General features: G+C 40.5%; 1 protein-coding gene across 1 annotated transcript in view; it reads right to left on the bottom strand.

Annotated features, from left to right (window-relative positions):
• dnah2 (dynein, axonemal, heavy chain 2) overlaps window positions 1-19,410 on the bottom strand; it is a 299,507-nt gene that overhangs the window by 92,189 nt on the left and 187,908 nt on the right. The window contains exon 42 of the mRNA XM_051722679.1: window positions 18,540-18,657. Coding sequence (XP_051578639.1) covers window positions 18,540-18,657 — 118 coding nt within the window. The remainder of the gene's footprint in view (window positions 1-18,539; window positions 18,658-19,410) is intronic.

Here is a 19,410-nt window from a genome sequence, read left to right as displayed (position 1 = left end):
CCTCCCGTCATCACCCGAGCCTCGAGGAACCGAGTTGGAGTTAAATGATGGATGAACACACATTCTACCTCCTCATACGTTTCAAGTAAGAGGTTTACGTCTGGGCAGAGATAGAATATTATAGTGTGTTATTCTTGTGTATCAAGGTTATTGCTTGTACAGTTTACGGACCACCGAGTCCGCTCATTGCGGCTAATACTCAGGGTATTAATTATCACGAATGAGATTTGCTGTATTGTAGTCCAACTACATTGGACTGTTGTGCATTTCCGCCATCGCGGGTGAGACCGGCAAACTGAGTTTATCCATTAAAGAATCAAAGACCGCGGGACGGTTTGCGAGCTGTCCACCGCATCTCTGAGTCATAAACTAACAGCTGCTTTCTCTCCCACGATCGCAAAACCAGCTTTGGGGCCGTCACTTAATTCTCTCTCGCTCTCTCTCTCTTGTACTAACCACACACACACATGCTCAGCTTTGTCCCTAAGCTATCGTACAAGCAGATACACGCGGTAACTGGTAGACGCCATTGACTGTTTTCTCTCCGCCCACATTCATGGCCATATTCTCTGGCCGGAAGTCTCGCGTGACATACTCTCCACGAGAGTCACGTCCGCCATTTTGTGCGCGTCCCTCCTTACACACACAGACACACACACACACACACACACACACACACACACTCGCTCTCACACACACACACCCTCATGTGTTATAGGATTATTTTGATTTCCATATCTAATCATATCACTGTTTAGTTTGTAGTTGTAAGTCGGAAGTTTATTGACTGCATTATATTAATTATTAATTGATATTACTGCATAAATAAACTTTGTTATATTACAAAGAGAAGTGTTTTGGTTTGTTTTGCATACACCTGTGTCATGCTGACGGGATGTCAGTGCTCGGATTCAAGCCTTCATTCATTGTTTTTTTCCCGAAAATCGATATTCTTCGGATGTCGATTTTCCTAAGAAAACAATCTAATATTGAGACTGTTATACTATCTGGTTATTAGTCCCTGATTCCAGGGTGGTGCCCCATCAATGTTAGTTCTTATTAATATTCTATTGATTTTTGATAATTGATAATTATCTTTGATGATTGTTGAATTTGAATGATCAATAAGCTAGTGTTAATTTTAATTAATGTTTCATCGATGTTAACAATTAATGATTATCTTTGATAATTGTTGATTTAAAGGATTAGAAAAAGCTAATACTGATTCTCATCAATGTTCTATTGATTTTAATAAGTAATAATTATCTTTGATAATTATTAATCATCGCTAATAACCACACTTGCTCCTAAACGTAGCGCACTACATTTACTGGAGCCCCATTTGAGGTTTTGAGTTAGATTCAATTAATTAATTTAAATATTAATTAATAACTAAAGAAATAATTACCAATTATTTCTGATAGTAACACTGATCTAAACAACCAGTTAAGCCCTACAGAGCTATACTACATACAGAAGCTCCAAATAATGACTGAAGCATTTGAGTGAAGAATGACTAGGGAAGGTTATTTTGAAGCAATGAATTCTTGACTCTCGGAATTCCTTATACATCTCAAAAAAAGTAAAATCGACTTTTTTTTTTTACCAAATTACTTCATACCTGATCATACTTAACCCTCTTATTGAGAAAAATACTTCCCCAATTCAAAGCAAGATTTATTTTGCTTTGAGTGTTGAAAAGTATTTTCTATTTTTCGATTCTATTTGGCATCATGGATCAATTTATGCTATAAAATTTTTATTTTATTTATCTATTTTATTTTTAAGGCGTACAACACTAAATTATTTTACACAGAAAGCAAGAGAAATATTGATTGCAATGTATTTTTTTTTCTTTTCACTTCAAAATATTTTCATTTTTTAATATTTAATTTTTAAAAGTGTGGTTGGTCACGATACATTACAGTAGGTGCTAGCCTGAGGTCCGATTGGTTACAGTAGGGTAAGCAACAATATGGAAACTGTAAACAGTGCATTTTCTGTCCGGGGCAGAAACAGGGGTGTCTTAAAATGGCAACATACTTGCACAAGATAAATTACAAAATAGCTCTCCCAAGATCACAGAGTAAGAGATGGCTGTATGGTCCTGCATGGTCCTGACTCTAGATCTGATTTGCAGCAAAGTCTGGACCTACAAGACCTACAACTGCCTGTACCCTCTTTACCCTGGCAGTAAACCTAAAAAAAAGCAATTATGAACTTCAAGATCCAAATCTATGTGAATAAAAAATACATTCACATTAGGAACCACTCACATCAAATATTCATCTTATTACATTAGGCCTGAAACACAGACCCACAGGCAACTTCACCTGAATTGAATGAATTGAGACGAAAAAGCTTGCAGGGCCTTCTGTGTCTTAAAAGGCAATCACCTGTAGAGATTCCAATTAAAAAGATGCATAAAATATTCAAATCATTAATTGAGACCATTGTTTTTTTTTTTTATGGTAGTGAGGCGTGTGGTCCACTAACAAACCAAGAACTTGCCAAATAGGCAAAACACCCAACTGAGACCTTACAAGCAGAATTCAGTATAAAATAGCTTAAAAGTGCATTGGAACACTACAAATAATACAGAATTAGGCCAATATCGTTTGATTATGAAAATCAAAAAATGGGAAATTAAAAAGAACAAAGTCAAAATCTGTGAAAGTACTTATTCTAACAATTCCAAGCTTACAAATCCAGACACAACTTCCCAACTATTAGAGGAACAAGATGTACCAAGTATATTTGCCTCTACCACTGTATAAGGGGATGATGAGTAACTTAAATATTTCACTTTAATGTTTTATTATTGGGAATATTTTTATTTGATTTGATATTATTTCTCCCTTTATTATTATTTTGCACTTTTCTCTTTTTATAATTACCATCTCATTCTCCACTTTGGCAAATGTACCATACCTTGTCATGCCAATGAGGCCCTTTGGAACCTTAATAAAGAAACAGGGGAAGGAAGTATATGCAATAGTCCAGGAAAAAACTCAGAATGCAGGGGTAAAACAGAGTTTTGGCTCTGACACACAGTTTCAAAGGAGCAGAGCAGTACACAGACACAAAAACACACACACTTGTGTGCTAAACTCATGCAAACCATCTCTCTTAATATTAGACAAAAAGAGTCCAATGAGAGAAACCAGATTTTCTGAATAGAGAGAAATTCCACAGAGGGTAAGAGTACTGGCAAAATATCCTGTATATTGTCTTTTGCTGCATTCTTTAATTTATGTACAGTACTTAGTTTTACATTATTTTCATTGTCCGCAGCAAAGCTGCAAATACTTAAGCAATATAAATGTAGTTGGGTGATTCTTCATTTGCATTTCCAGGCCAACATTCACAAAAAATTATGGGCATGTCACTGCTAATTTTAGGACTTGTAAATGTTCATCTAAGGGTTCTTGATGGAGCATTTAATGCTTTAAGTCATTTCTAAATCCACAACAACTTAAGGCCGATTTATACTTATGCGTCAAACCTACACTGTAGGCTGACGTGCACTCTTCAAAAATGTAACTACATGCCACGTCACAACAGCTTTGATTGTTGGCCAATGCTTGCTGTGGGGATGTAAATACTTTGCGGTACTCCTTAGTATCTATTCTCAGTTTGGCCAGAAACATCAGTGCAAAAGCGATCTTTCGCTGATGTGTGAGTTTCTTACATTCCTTGAACCGATCGCGTTTCTCTCTTGTCGAACTCGCAAAGTCCGGGAACAAGAAAATATTATGGTTCTTCCAAGAAAGCTTTCCTTTGCTCCTCGCCTGGTGCAACACAAGATCTTTATTGGATGATCTTAGAAATCTGGCCAGAATTGGGCCTGTCTACCTCAGCTAATCTGTGAGCTGGGACTCTGTGAGCTCACTCGATTTCCAGCTTGTGGCCTGTTATTTTGAGCAGACTCGGGAAAAACTCGTCTAGGAATTTCACCATATCTCTGCCCTCCTCATGCTCAGGAATTCCAACAATTCGAACGTTATTCCTGCGGCTTCTATTCTCAAGATCTTCAAGCTATTCAAGGAGATGTTCCAAATCAACTTTGGTCGTGGGCGGATTAGCGGTTAATTCCCTCTCCGAAGATTCCAGAAAATCTATTCGTCTCTCAACAACAGTCACTCTTGTAACTAGCTCAGAGAATTTTATTTCCATCGCCGTAATCGATCGACGCATTACAGCGAGATCCTTCAAGTCAGCAAGAATCTTCGTCAACATCACTGACATGTTGGACAACTGACACTGGATTCCTTCTCCCACCGCGCCATCCAAATCGAGTCCCTGGTCTGTAGGCCTGTCGGGGCTTTCATCCTGAACACGTAAGTGTCTTTTAATGTCTCCAGAGCCTGAGGATTTTGACTTCTTTGCCATGTTTTGCATCAAAGAGCAAATGTGTAACTGGGTGTATTAAAATTCACCAGATTATAACATGAGAATAATTAAAAATTTAGCAAAGTGCACAGAGCTCGTCGCTCACATGTCTGCCCCTTGCATGGCATCACCTGACCTCCGGGAAGCTGTTACTTCTTGGTCTCATGCAACACAATTAGATTGTACAACTCATACTGTATTGTTTTTAAATTGTTATTGAAAAAAAACAACAACAAAAAACAAGGCATAAATGCAGAAGAACAGCAGAACAGCTACAAGTGCCTTTATAAAACACGAATCATGTTTACAGACGATAAAGTGAAGAGCACATACCATAAATACTTCACATTAAGGTTTATACAAGATCTGCTGATGTAAGAATTGGTTTCCACATTATGTAAATAATAAATTGTAGGGGCGGATACAAGTAACCCACACATTACTGATTCATAAACATAGTTCACATACAGCCGACAAACACATGCATATAGGTACGTTCCCCTTTAAGAAATTCTGTGTGTGCGCATGTGTGAAGAGAGTTGTTCCTGATGCGCAGTTCTGAGTGTTAATAAACATGACCGCATGGTCACAAATTGTAATCTTTGTTCACTCCAAAAGCTACATTGGTGACCCCGACATGGCACAAATTATTTATTTGTGATGTCAACTGAAGCTGTATCTTTGAAGCTGCTGGAGTTTTGGATGCAACAAGCAACTGTGTGGTTTGTGCAAGCTGAGAGCCAGTTTGCATTAGGGACATCGCCGATGACACGAGATATAATTATGTCGTCGCAGCCCTCGGCAGCTCCACGGCCACGAGAGCGATCTGTATTCTGGAAAATCTCCCGGCTCGGGATAAATATACTATGCTGAAGGCATATTTGTTAAAGACTTTTGGTTTATCAGAGACTGAAAGTGCATGCCGTTTACTCTCCCTGCCCGGCCTCGGGGATTCACGCCCGTCTGAGTTCATGGACCACATGCTAGTGCTGCTAGGTGAGCCATGTTTTCAATTTAAAGAGTTGTTCTTTCAACAATTACCAGAGAGAGTTTGCACAGCTCTTGCAAACATGGCAGTGAGAGACTACAGGGAATTGGCACAGCTGGTAGATGAATATCAAGCGGCGTCACAAATAGCTAAGTCAAGGACTATGTTGGTGTGCCGCATTGCGAGAGCTGCAGCCCATAAAATACGCAAATATGGGAAGCGCCTGGTGCCACTGTGTTTCAATGGACAGCGTTTTACATGGGAGTTTGTGTTGGCGGATGTGAGCAAGCCCCTTCAGGGCGCAGACTTTCTGTGTACTAATGGACTGTTGGTTGATGTCAAAAATGGCTGTTTAGTTACCGCGGAAGGTTTCAATGTCTTACCCTGTTCAAGGAGCACTTTTCCCATGACTAACCTTATCCAGCGCTTTGACAGAAGGGTGCGAGTTCGCCTGGCTGCTGGGTGAATTTCCTAACCTCACTAAACCCACTTTCTCCACAGCAGTGACCAGTCATGGGGTTGTACATCATATCTCCACGTCCAGGCTGCCAGTTTATGCCTGGGCCTGACATATGCTAATATTGAAAAACTGGGTATACTGCGACGCTCTAACAGTCCTTGGGCCTAACCCCTTCACATGGTCCCGAAAGCGAATGGTAACTGCCATCCATGTGGAGACTATTGAAGACTTAATGACGTCACTACGCCTGTCCAATACCCAGTCCCACACATTCAGGATTTTTTTGCCCACCTGGCAGGGAAAAATATTTTCTCAAAAGTAGACCTTATTCGCGGATACCATCAAGTGCAAGTTTACCCTGAGGGCATTTCAAAGACTGCTGTGATAACACCATTTGGCCTTTTTGAATTCTTGCGGATGCCCTTAGGCCTTAAAAACATAGCATAAACATTCCAGTGCATGATGGACTTGGCCCTACAGAGCCTGGATTTCTTATTTGTGTACCTGAATTATATATTAGTCGCTAGTGCATCCATAAAGAGCACCTGGCCCATCTGCAATCGCTGTTCATTCGCCTCAGGAAGGGGTGGTTCCGCTGCCCTCTAAAGTTGAGGCCATTACAAAGTTCCCCACCCACTGCACAACCAGGGCTTTACAGGAGTTTTTGGGGATAGTAAATTTTTACCACCGTTTCATTCCGCAGTCAGCAGCACTCATGCGTCCTTTGTACGGAGCCCTCAAGGGGAACAGCATGAATAAACAGATCACCTGGTCAGAGGACATGACTAAATCATTTGAGGGCGCGAAATTCGCCTTAGCACAAGCAACCATGCTGTCTCATCCGATTCCAGATGCCCCCATTGCCATTACGTCAGATTGCGCTGTGGGCATTGCACATGAACAGTTGGTAGATGACGTCTGGTGTCCTCTTGCGTTTTTTAGTCGACAGCCCCATCCTAATGAACAGAATTATAGTGCATTTGACAGAGAGTTGCTTGCGCTGTACCTGGCAGTAAGGCATTTTCGTTTCTTTTTAGAGGGGCGTGTTTTCATGGCATTCGTAGATCACAAGCCCTTGGTTCATGCCATGTCTAAAGCTACTGATCCCTGGTTGGCCCAACAGCAACGCCACTTGGCCTTCATATTTGAGTTCACAATAGACATTGAAGGAAAAAGTATTGCCATGGCGGACTGCCTTTCCAGGGCCGCCGTACAAGCAGTGGACTTGGGTATTGACTTTGCCCATTTAGCAGCTGACCAACAATCCGACCCTGAGGTGCAGGCCTACAGAACAGCCATCTCGAGTTTGAAAATAGCTGATGTCAGCTTTAAGGAGGCAGGAGCTACGCTGATGTGTGACATCTCCAGAAGCTACCCGCATCCGGTGATACCCACGCAGTGGAGGTGAGCAGTGTTCGACATGGTCTACAGTTTGTCGCACCCAGGGCGGAATGCTTCACAGAAACAAGTTTCTTCTAAGTTTGTGTGGCATGGTTTGAAGAAGGATGTTCGGACCTGGGTTTTGGCTTGTGTGGCATGTCAGCAGGCTAAAGTGCAATGGCACGTCAAAGCATGTCTGGAGACTTTTGAAGTACCAGAGCAATGTTTTGACCATGTTTACGTCGACCTGGTGGGTCCTCTGCTGCCCTCCCGTGGGTTTACCCACCTACTGACTATTGTGGACAGAACCACTAGGTGACCGGAGGCAGTACCATTGGCCTTTATTGACATCTGGGTTGCTCATTTCGGCATGCCATCTGACATATTTTCAGATCGCGGCCCTCAGTTTACATCTGAGTTGTGGGCTGAGGTGGCTCGTGGGAGTGCAGCTTCACCATACCACAGCATTCAACCCGCAGACCAATGGCCTTTGTGAATGTTTTCATTGTTCACATAAAGCTGCACTAAGGGACAGTCTGACAGACTGCCTTGGGTCCTACTGGGCCTGCGAACAACTCCTAAGGAGGATCTGCAAGCTTCCTCAGCAGAGTTGGTTTATGGGCAGACTCTTCGGGTGCCGGGGGATTTCATCCCGGATAACACAGTGCCCTGGAGCATGTCTTCCAAATGCTCTGCCCTCCTGGACAGAGTCCGTACTTTCAAACTGGTTCCTACCTCTCAACATGGACTGACGGCTGCTTGGATACCCAGAGACCTCTCTACGGCTGAGTTTGTATTCATTCGCCATGACGTTCACCGACACTCATTGCAGCCCCCATACGATGGCCAATTTCGAGTTCTGGAGAATGGAGTCAAAACGTTCCTGGTTGACATTGGGGGCTGTCTGAATGGGTCACTGTTGATTGCCTAAAACCCGCCCACTGGGAGCTAGATCGGCCGATGGTCCCAGCTGCGGCTCCTAAGAGAGGCTGTCCGGCCTGAATGAAGAATTCAGGCAAAAGTTCCAGACTGCCAAGGGGGGTTCAAGATGGCGCAGGCTCACGGCAATGCACACGATCCGGATGAGAAGTCCAAGCTCCAAGTATATTGATGTTGCCAGTGTTGGTGAATTCTTGGGGGACCTCTGCAGGAGTGGATACAAGTAACCCACACATTACTGATTCATAAACATAATTCACATACCACCGAAACACACATACATATAGGTACGTTCCCCTATAAGAAATTCTGTGTGTGCGCATGTGTGAAGAGAGTTGTTCCTGATGCGCAGTTCTGAGGGGGCTGGGGCTGGAGCCCCCCCCCAATAAGGCAATAGATATTAATTTCATGATATACTATTTCAGATTCAGACAATGATCATTAACAATTTGCTTACACCTTTACAACATCAACAACACTTGACTCACCTGCTCCCAAACTCACCAGTATCCAGTACAAAATACATTTTAAAATGAATATGATCCTTTATTGTTCTTTGATGTGAAGTCAGACTTTTTAAGTTATATTTCCATGTCTTCAAATGAAAGTGCAATAAACATTTACATAAATAATTAGCATTGTCTTCTTTTGCCAGCACTTCGTTTTGTGAAGATGAAAATAGAATGAAAGTTGTCATCATTTACTCACCCTCATGTTGTTCCAAACCCATGTCTCCTCTAGTCTCTTTACATACCTCCTAACCTCTTTCATGGACTGTGAGTAAACGATAACAGTTTTAACATTTGGGTAAACTATCCCTTTAAATATGTAAATATTGTTTTACCACAGCATTTAAGGTTTTAAGAAAGTGTGAAAGTATTGTATAACAATAAAAATAAAACTAGATAGTAAAGTTTGAAGACAAACTTTATGTTGGCTTGACAAAGCCTTGTCTGAAAGTTTAAAATAGTTTGAAGAGTTGGAAGTTTGAAAGTCTTACAGTCAGACAGACAGAAGGAAAATCATACAGATAGACAGCCAGCTGCAAGAAGTCCTGTGCAACCCTACCCCTTGCTTGTTTTTCTGAATGGCAAATTGGTTGCTAGGGTAACCCCATTTTGTTGCTAGGCAGTTACCAAGGTGACACTGAAAAGGCTCCTTGCTACCCTGAATCAAATGAATGAAACCAGAAGTCTCTACGATGTTCTGGCACAGAGATATGTGATTTGTTACTTGGTTGCTAGGGTAAATCCATCTGGTTGCTAGGCAGTTTCCAGGGTGATACTTAACATGGCTCCTTGCCATCCTGAGTGAAATAAGTCAACTCGGAAGTCTCTACAATGTTCTAGTGCAGAGATATGTGATTTGTTACTTGGTTGCTAGGGTAACCCCATATGGTTGCTAGGCAGTTACAAAGGGGATACTTAACATAACTCCTTGCCATCCTGAGTGAAATAAGTCAACTCGGAAGTCTCTACGATATTCTGGTGCAGAGCTATGAGATTTGTTACTTGGTTGCTAGGGTAACCACATCTGGCTGCTAAGCAGTTACCAGGGTGATATCATCAAGGCTCCTTGCCATCCTGAGTGAAATAAGTCAACCCGGAAGACTCTACGATGTTCTGGTGCAGAGATATGTGATTTGTTACTTGGTTGCTAGGGTAACCCAATCTGGTTGCTAAGCAGTTACCAGGGTGATACTTATCAAGGCTCCTTGCCATCCTGAGTGAAACAAGTCAACATGGAAGTCTCTACGATGTTCTGGTGCAGATATATTTGATTTGTTACTTGGTTGTTAGGGTAAGCCCATGTGGTTACTAGGCAGTTGCCACTGTGAAACCAAGAAGGCTACTTGCTGTTCTGAGTCATACAAGCCAACAATGAAGTCTCTACGACATTCTGATCCTGAGATACCATCTAAGCGATTTTAAATGGAAGTCAGTGGGGTTTGATTGCTAGGGTGCTCTAAAAGGTTACTAGGGCATGGCTAAGTAGTTTCCATGATGATACTTGAAGACTGATTGCTCACCCAATTCAAACAAGCCAATTCTCATGTCTGTAGGACATTCTGATCTGAAGATATCACATTCAGCCTTTTTGAATGGAAGTCAAAGGGGTTTGGTTGTTAGGGTGCCCTAAATGGTTGCTAGGGCGTGGCTAAGTAGTTTCCATGATGATACTTGAAGACTTATTGCTCACCCACTTCAAACAAGCCAACTCTCATGTCTGTAGAACATTCTGATCTGAAGATATCCATCTAAGCCATTTTGAATGGCAGTCAATGGGTTTTGGATGCTAGGGTGCTCTAAATGGTTGCTAGGTTGTATGCAGTTGCTAAGGTGCTAAAGTGATGGAGTGAAAGAAAGAATAAAAAGAGTGGAGTGATGGAAAGATAGAAAAGAGAGTGATGGAGTGATAGAAAATCTGAGTGGTGGAGTGATAGTAAGTAGATTGAAACCTCTAAAGGAGTTATTACAGGGAAAAGTTTTCACACCTTGAATGGGAGTCAATTTAAAATCAGTCCAGTTCGGAAGTCCGATACGGGAATACCGGAAGTTTGATCAGTTAGAAAAGAGAAAGCAACCCGAGTCAGAACAGTCTGAAGGTCTGACCCGAGTTTGGTGGTTGTAGCTTTAAAGCTCTAGATACAGATTCAGAAGAAGAAGAAGAAGAAAAAGAATAAGCTTAAATAGTAGATCAGTATGTTGGCTTTGACAAGCCAACATAATAATAATAAAAAAAAAGACTCAAATGCAATTCAGTTTGCTAAAGTTTGCAAATATACAACATGTGAAACTCAAGTGTCTTTTACATAATTTCATTGTACAACTAAGGAATGTGGTAAGTCTCTAGCGGAAAAAAAGGGGGCAATAATCTAGGTTTCAAACAGTAATTTATGTTACTACAAAACACAAAAAAATGCGGGTCCAATTTTATATAAAAAATACACTTAAGGATAGTTTACACACATCTAATAAATGCATGTGTACATCTACAAATTAATATCCATAGAACAAAGGGAGAAAAATACTTGCACACTGCTAACTTTACAGTTAATGACAATGTTTCGACTCCGAATGGGTATTCATCAGGTTAAACAAGGTCAAACAAAATGAACCATTTTTTTTTGTTCTGTTTGGGTCGAAACAGTTTCATTAAATTGGAACGTCAACAGTGTGCCAGTATTTTTCTCCCTTTTTTCTACACATTTTATATACACACACAAACAATGGAATAGAACATCACAGCTCTGTGGCATTTTGCTTGAGGTTACCCTTCCTCATTCCTGCTGCATGGTGTCGTGTCAGTTGTCTGGGACTGATAGATACCTCTAGACAGGGCAAGAGCAATCTGGGGCCAGTTGCATAAACATAGCCATTAACTTAAAACTTTGTCTAACAATTAGTCTGACTAGCTATAGACGCTATAGAAAGCCTATTGCTTAAAACAAGCTCACAGTTGTCTTTAGTAAGACAGTCTAATTGGCATTGCACTGTGGGAAAAGACACTGAACAGCTTAAATAAAATTGCTGACAGTGGGTGCTTACCACAATTATCCTTTGCTGGAAAATATTTGCCTATTAGAAGAATGCAATGCTTCAAAATCAATTTTAATGAACAAATGTAGTGATTTTAACCCAAATAATAATAATAAAAAAAACTTAAGGAATTTTGTTACCATCATAGAAGTCAAATCTTCTACAAAGTCTAAACTCAAGTCCTTTTAGCCCTCAACTGAAGCCCCCACAAGCTCAGCTGACAGTTATTTTCCATGACAACATGGAATGTAAATAAAAGTTAGCCTATGGGTCTGAAGTCTTACATTTTTGTCTTAAATTAGACCAATCTAAGTTTTTATGCAACTGACTGAAAAAGTTATGACCACAATTTTAGACGACTATCTAGTAAGACTAGTCAAAAAGTTTTATGCAACCGGCCCCATGACGGATACACTTTAAATAATTAATAATTACACAAAAACGCCTTACCAGTTGCAAAAAAGTCCTACAGCACTGACAATCTTTTTGTGAGGCAGAAACCACAATTACTCCAATGTCCTTCCAATTTAGTCCTCCTGTACCTCACAGCCATATACTTCCTAAGAATGGGCCTCATTCATGAAACTTTCATAAATATATGAGTACATTTGGAGTAATGTACACGTAAAATGCAATTTTTCTGAAAACTTCACAAATGATTCATACTCCCCAGATTTGTTAGTTAAACATGTGTATGTTAGTGAATTCAAAACATTCATAAAGAGGGAGCGTGTGCACATTCATTCACAATTATCATAATCCACGCCTATGAAAATGGCATATAAGGAAGGCACCAGACTTGCTAGTAAATGCTTTTAACATCTGTGGAACAGTAATGAAATTGTTTTTATAAATGACGTGCATCCACATCGTAAAATTTTGATTTAGCAAGCACAATAGCATCTCAAAGAAAATGAGGACTTACTGTCATTGCATGTTTGTCCTCTTTTGTAGGTCAAACAGTTCAAGAAGTCAATAAAAATGGTTTGAACATGAGTGTTAAAATTCTTTCGTTTACACTGGGAGGAGGATGTTCACCACCATTAAACTCCTCTGGTTCAGATGAGTACATCGCCGGCATCATCTGTGAAACTTCTCAGGTAGGGCCTAAATCATGATGGTAACAGTGATATACTTGCAACAAGAAGAATCTTCAGAGAAACTAATAGAATGCCTGAAGAATGTCTTTGTCCAAAACACTGTAAAATATTACAGATTTGCAAGCTATACTACAGTGTGCGGGCTGTTTCTATTTTTTCCCCATTGTATTGTGTATGCACCTGTCCACAATGTGTTTATTTATGGGTTTAACAGCATTAGCATTGACCATACCTATCAACTGAACGCGATTTACTGATACTGATACTTAATTATGAAACCTAAATTATAGAGCTCATATTAAAAAACAAACAAACTGTCTAACCAGTCATGTTAGAGGGCATTCATTTCTTCGAGAAAAATGAATCACTTCTGCTGGAAAAATTATAACGTCTTGGTTACTTTCGCAACCTCCGTTCCCTGATGGAGGGAATGAGACATTGTGTCGATGTAGTGACATTAGGGGTCACTCTTGGGAGCCCAAACACCTATGATCTTTGAGAAAAGGCCAATGTGAATTGGCGAGTGGAATTTGCATGTCACTCCCCCGGACATTCAGGTATAAAAGGAGCTGGCTTGCAACCACTCATTCAGGTTTTGTGCTGAGGAGCCGAGACAAGGTCCCGGCCATTTCAAGCATCTCTTTGTCTGCTTTGGCGGACAGCAGAAAGGGAGCACTGTCTCCAAACAGAGGATCGCCCTCTGGGTCATTGATGCCATCGCGATGGCATATCACACCCGGGACGTGCCGCCCCCCTTGGGGCTGCGAGCCCACTCTACTAGTAGTGTGGCGGCCTCCTGGGCCCTGACTAATGGTGCCTCTTTAGCAGACATCTGCAGAGCAGCGGGCTGGGCAACACCCAACACCTCTGCAAGGTTTTACAATCTCCGGGTTGAGCCGGTCTCGTCCCATGTGTTGTCAGGTCCACATGCGCTGATTCCCCGTAGGTAACCCCGTGTGATGTATCTTCCACAAAATTGTTTCCCTCTTGGTAAACTGCATCTTCCTTGGGCAGAGACCCCTGTCCCTGGTCACTGTGTCTGTAGAGCACCTCCCCTCTTGGGTAGGACCTACCATGGGACTTTTTCCACATGACATACTTCCGACAAAACTCGGTAAGACCATGTGATGTATTCTCACTCAAATAGCCCCCTTTTCCCCCCTAAAGACGTACCACATTCCTTAGTTGTACAATGAAATTATGTAAAAGACACTTGAGTTTCACATGTTGAATATGTGCATATAAAATTAAATGCCTCTTCAGCGAACCTAATTGCATGAGTCTTTTTTTTTTTATTCTTTTTTTGTTTGTTTTTTTTTGTTATACAATAATTTCACACTTTCTTAAAACCTTACTTTAAATGCTGTGGTAAAAAATATTTACATATTTAAAGGGATAGTTTACCCATATATTAAAACTGTCATCTTTACTCACATCCCATGAAAGAGGTTAGGAGGTATGTAAAGAGACTAGAGGAGTCATGGCTTTGGAACAACATGAGGGTGAGTAAATGATGACAACTTTCATTCTATTTTCATCTTCACAAAATGAAGTACTGGCAAAAGAAGACAATGCTAATTATTTATGTAAATGTTTATTGCACTTTCATTTGAAGACATGGAAATATAACTTAAAAAGTCTGACTTCACATCAAAGAACAATAAAGGATCATATTCATTTTAAAATGTATCCTGTACTGGAGCTGGATCAAGTGAGTTTGGGAGCAGGTAAGTCAAGTGTTGTTGATGGGCAATGCACAGGAAAAATCTGAAAAGGTATAAGCAATGAGTTAATGATCATTGTCTGAATCTGAAATAGTATGGAATTCATATCTATTGCCTTATTGGGGGAAATAAACATATTTATTATTTTATTATTTACATTTACCTAATGTGGAAACCAATTCTTACATCAGCAGATCTTGTATAAACCTTAATGTAAAGTATTTATGGAATGTGCTCTTCAGTTTATCATCTGTAAACATGATTCATGTTTTATAAAGGCAATTGTAGCTGCTGTTCTTCTGCATTTATGCCTTGTTTTTTTTTTAATAACAATTTAAAAACAATATAGTATGAGTTGTACAATCTAACTGTGTTACATGAGACCAAGAAGTAACAGCTTCTCAAAGTGCAACCTAAGAAAGGATGCAACAGTGCCAGGTGTTTGGATACTACAACATTAAGAACTGTATTCATGCTTTGACAATTATGTAGACAAAAGTTTCAGGGTTGGTTGCACCAATAAGGATTAATTTAAGCAGAGTTTAGAGCCAGGGTTTGTTGATCCAAATTTTATTTGAATTTGAGTTGTGTTGCACCACTTAATTTTAAATACGGTTTAACAAATCAGAGATTAAACTTTTAACCCGTGATTAAAACCTTGATCTGCGACTAATTTTGTCCGTCCTGATGAATTCTGAACCTATATATAGATCGATAGTAACCAGGGCTGATCATGCAGGTTAAAAAAATGTCTCAGCAGCATGTACAATGTCACAAGCCTTGAATAAGGCAGCATAATTTAAAGCTAGGGTATGCAATCTTTTCCAGAACATTTTTTTGTTACACTGGTTGAAAGTCTCTTCACATCCTGGTAGCAATCAATAATTTAAGTGGTCTAAATGTATTTTTTTTATTTATATATATCTTCTGTGGAAGGGACTAAAAAATGATCGACCAATCATTGCATTCGGTTCGAATGTAATGATAGGATATCCTTCCTGTCTGTCAATCTATATTTGCATACCGCCACACAACTTTTTCACGCAGACAATCATACGTCATCAGCGCGGGTTCTTTGACGCTGTGCAGAGCGAGCGCGAGAATGGAGGGTGAACCGCAGCTATCTTATATTCCTCCTGAACCACCAGTAAAAGGAAACAAGAAAAGAAAGACTTCTATATGAAAAAACGTCTGGATAAAGAGCGTGCTAAAAGCAGAATTAACACTGACGTTGCTTTTCCATGCTGGAGGCAACTGCGGGACTCAAAGTGTCTGAAAAATTACGCCATGGTTGCTGTTTTTCTTTTGGACAGGTAATTACATGGTTTGATTTGTTTTTGATATATTTTGTTAATGTAATGATGTATTTAGCTCATGTAGTTTGTGTACTTTTACGAATTATCTCAACGCTAACAGCAGCTACGGTGTAAAATGAAACTATTTTTAAGTTTTCGAAGTTATGAAAACACTGCAACCCCTTCCTCGGACCCTGCTTGTTTGCTGCCCTCTTGCTCAATCTCATGGTAATGTCTAACCTGTGAATGAGACATGAGGTAATCTGAAACCGTTGCAATCGATTCCACCAACACATCTCTCCTCCTGGCACTTAGACTCTGCTCTGTGTGTGTTCATGTGTGACAGAGGAGGCGTGGCTTTGGAGACACCTCTGAAGCGAGGGCGGGCTCTATGCTTTCAAAGCTAGCATGCTAACTGCTAGCCTATCTGGATTACACACCCTAGCTTTAAGAAAAAAAGGACCACACGGGTCTCGGATGGACCACCTCCCCTCGCGTCAGCGCTATTGTTGTGGTCAGAAATAAAGAGTGCGGGCTGCCATCTGATGTGAGAATGAGAGAGGAGGGAAGCAATAACGAACACCTGCCGCTTGTAAGCACTCTCGTTATATGCTGAATTAACATCCTCCTTCTCTTCGAGAGATCTGTTTGTCCCAAATCTCCACATGTAACCAATGAAGAGCGGGTAATAGCGCTGCCAAAAAGATAAGCCATCGTACTCGCAAATGTAACCGGGATTATTTTTAAACAAGCTTTAAAGTTTAGTGCAACAGAATTATCAGATTCCTTGTTGGCGCAACCCACTGTCAGTCTATAAACTTTAAGATTAAAACGGCAGACTTAACGCTGACTGGTGCCAGAAACAACAACACAGTCAGTCAGGTCTTGGAATCCTATTAACTACAAGCTACTGACATAACACAAATGCATTGTCACCAGGACTTGCACTCTAAAATGGGCTTTTTTCGCCTTTAAAAATATATTATCCTTGGTTATATATTAGAGAAACTGAACACACCTATGATCCTTTCTGCTGATGTAAGCCTCTGTTTGCTTGAAGTGTGGAGCGCTTGCTCACTGACCTTGTGAATAAACCACGCCCGCCTGATGGTATTTCTGTAAAATGAGACTGCCATCTAGTGGTAGCTGCTTTGCTCACACAAAGTTACGTGTAGATCATGCAAGGCAAAACCAGTGGAAAGGAAGTCTCAAAATTCAAATGAATCAAAGGGAATGGACACAAATAGATGTCAATGAATGTGTGTGTATCTCTTGTTCCACAAATGCACATTCAATGTTTCACAAGAACAATTTGTGTTGGATTTGGAACATCCTCCTTTGGTTACATACACAAATTGTGATACATTTATACAAAAGGGAACATTTGTGTTCACAAGTATGTCCCTGTTTGTACAAATTCCAGCACATTCATTTAATTTTGAATTTCAAGTTGAAAGGCATTTGTCTGTGGATTGTAAGATACATTTGCAACATTTATCAAATTGACGGATAAGTATGCACACATTTATTAATAATTTTGAGTCTAATTTCATCCCATACAAGTCCAGTTAACTCAGCAGAACTGTGTGTGGTTGGGCTGTGGAGGGCATAGAGTAAAAAGTTGAATTCAGGATGGGTCTGTACTGGCTTTATGGAGAATTAAATGTAGGGCATGAGGCATCATATTCAGCCCCGTGTGCGTCAGATTCTGAGCAAGAGAGCTTAAGAGATGATACACATTCACTTGAGCGAACAGAACACATGAGCACAAAAAACTGACAAAATACACAAGCAAGCTCACGGGTACAACCACTTCCCTGCTGTTTCATTAGGATGTATACTGATCAAAGGGAAAGCTGGAAAATCCATTTCCTGATCTCAAGAGATTGGCACAAATACACAGAAGGTTTGTGGATAGAGACCACACTGGATAGGACAGCAAAAAGCAAATCAATCAGACCTCACAAACTTCAACCATCTCTACTAGTTCTTTGCTCTTTTCTTTCTTTCTTCAAGATTCAGTGTCTCATTATTTTTCCTCTGTCTCTATCAGTGCTGCAGCTGACATCACAGAACACCTGCTATCAGTGGCTGACAATCCCTGGCAGCTCCAGCTCCTTTTTTTCTTGATGAGCACAGGCATTTTATGTGCAGGAGTAATGTGTGGCACTACTAGTGGAAACAAATTGAATTGCAATCTGTTCGTTTCAGTGGCCCAATTTAGCAATACTGGCTTAACCAAGGAGTTTTAATATATCTGCAGAGAAGAAATCCGTTAGCGACAACATTAATTGTTATGGCGGTGTTTGGCTGGGGTGTGACCATCAATGGCAACAGATAGGAAAAATATAAGTCAATTATAAGTCGGAAAATTTAGCATTTTAAGAGCCCTCCAAAGACATCTGTTACTGATAACATGTAATATAATATAATAAAAAGAAAGAAAAAATATTACGTCAGAATATACATAATTTTTGAATGGCCGTCAATTGGGAAACATGCTTTTTGGCACCCTATGGTGTAGTTCTGGCATCTACCAGTAAAGGCTTATAGGGTCATGGCAATCAGTCAATTCCTGACCCCCTGGGCTCTGGTCTATGTTTGGAATGGGACTGCATTTCTGTCTGGTGCTGTTAGTGGTGTAGAAATGACACACTGCCCCTTTAAATCTACATATACACCCTCCCTAATCCATCCTTCCTCCTGTCCATGTGGTCAGTACCTGCGCAAGATGCTCTCATGAGGGAGGAGAGGATGCCGTCAGTCCACTCATTGGTAGCGAGGTTGTATTCTCCGTACAGCTCTCCAAGGCTCACTGCCTTGGGGTTTAGGGGACACTCCTAAAAGATCATCAGCAGAGATCAAAGGTCAGAGGTCAGAGTAGGAGGAGAGGGAGTAAATCAACTGAGGGGGAGGAATCAAAAAGTGATGAAATCATACAGTGGTGAGAGAATGATGCACAGGAGACTCAGAGGTGTGTGTGTGTTATATGGAGTGGAGATAATAAGGAAACAGGGGGAGGTGATGTTTGCATGGGGAGAGAGAGATAGGTACCAGGAATAGATATGCAAAGAGGGAGGTGTTGAGTCAGATTTGAAAGAGTAAAGAGACAGGCATCGAGAGATGTAGAGACAGAGGGAGGGATAGAGAGAGCGAGGATGCAAATAGAAATGGCAGTTTGAGTCACGGAGAGAACGGAGAACAAGATGGACCCCCAAACTGTAAAGAATTGGCAGAATGCACCTAGAAACATAAACCAACAAAGAGTTAGACTCACACACTCATATACTAACATGAGGACACCAAACCCACACAGAAAATTGGATAGTGACAGGGACGAAAGCACTGGAGGGAGAGACAGAGCGAGAGAGAGAAAATGTGGTTATGTTTGGAATGGAATACTATCTTTCTTCTTTCTGCGCAGAATAAAATTTATAAAGCATAATATTGTTTTACATAATATGAGAAACAGTTTTTTCTATTTCTAATGATAAACATGACCTCACTACATTGCATGTTTAATTCAGCGAGTGTTGACCAATTATCATCTCAGAAATAAAAAATAATTATTTTACATTTAGACCATATAGGAA

The sequence above is a fragment of the Myxocyprinus asiaticus genome, chromosome 2, assembly GCF_019703515.2.
Source record: "Myxocyprinus asiaticus isolate MX2 ecotype Aquarium Trade chromosome 2, UBuf_Myxa_2, whole genome shotgun sequence".
Classification (NCBI taxonomy): domain Eukaryota; kingdom Metazoa; phylum Chordata; class Actinopteri; order Cypriniformes; family Catostomidae; genus Myxocyprinus; species Myxocyprinus asiaticus.
This window is presented reverse-complemented; position numbering and strand designations above follow the sequence as displayed.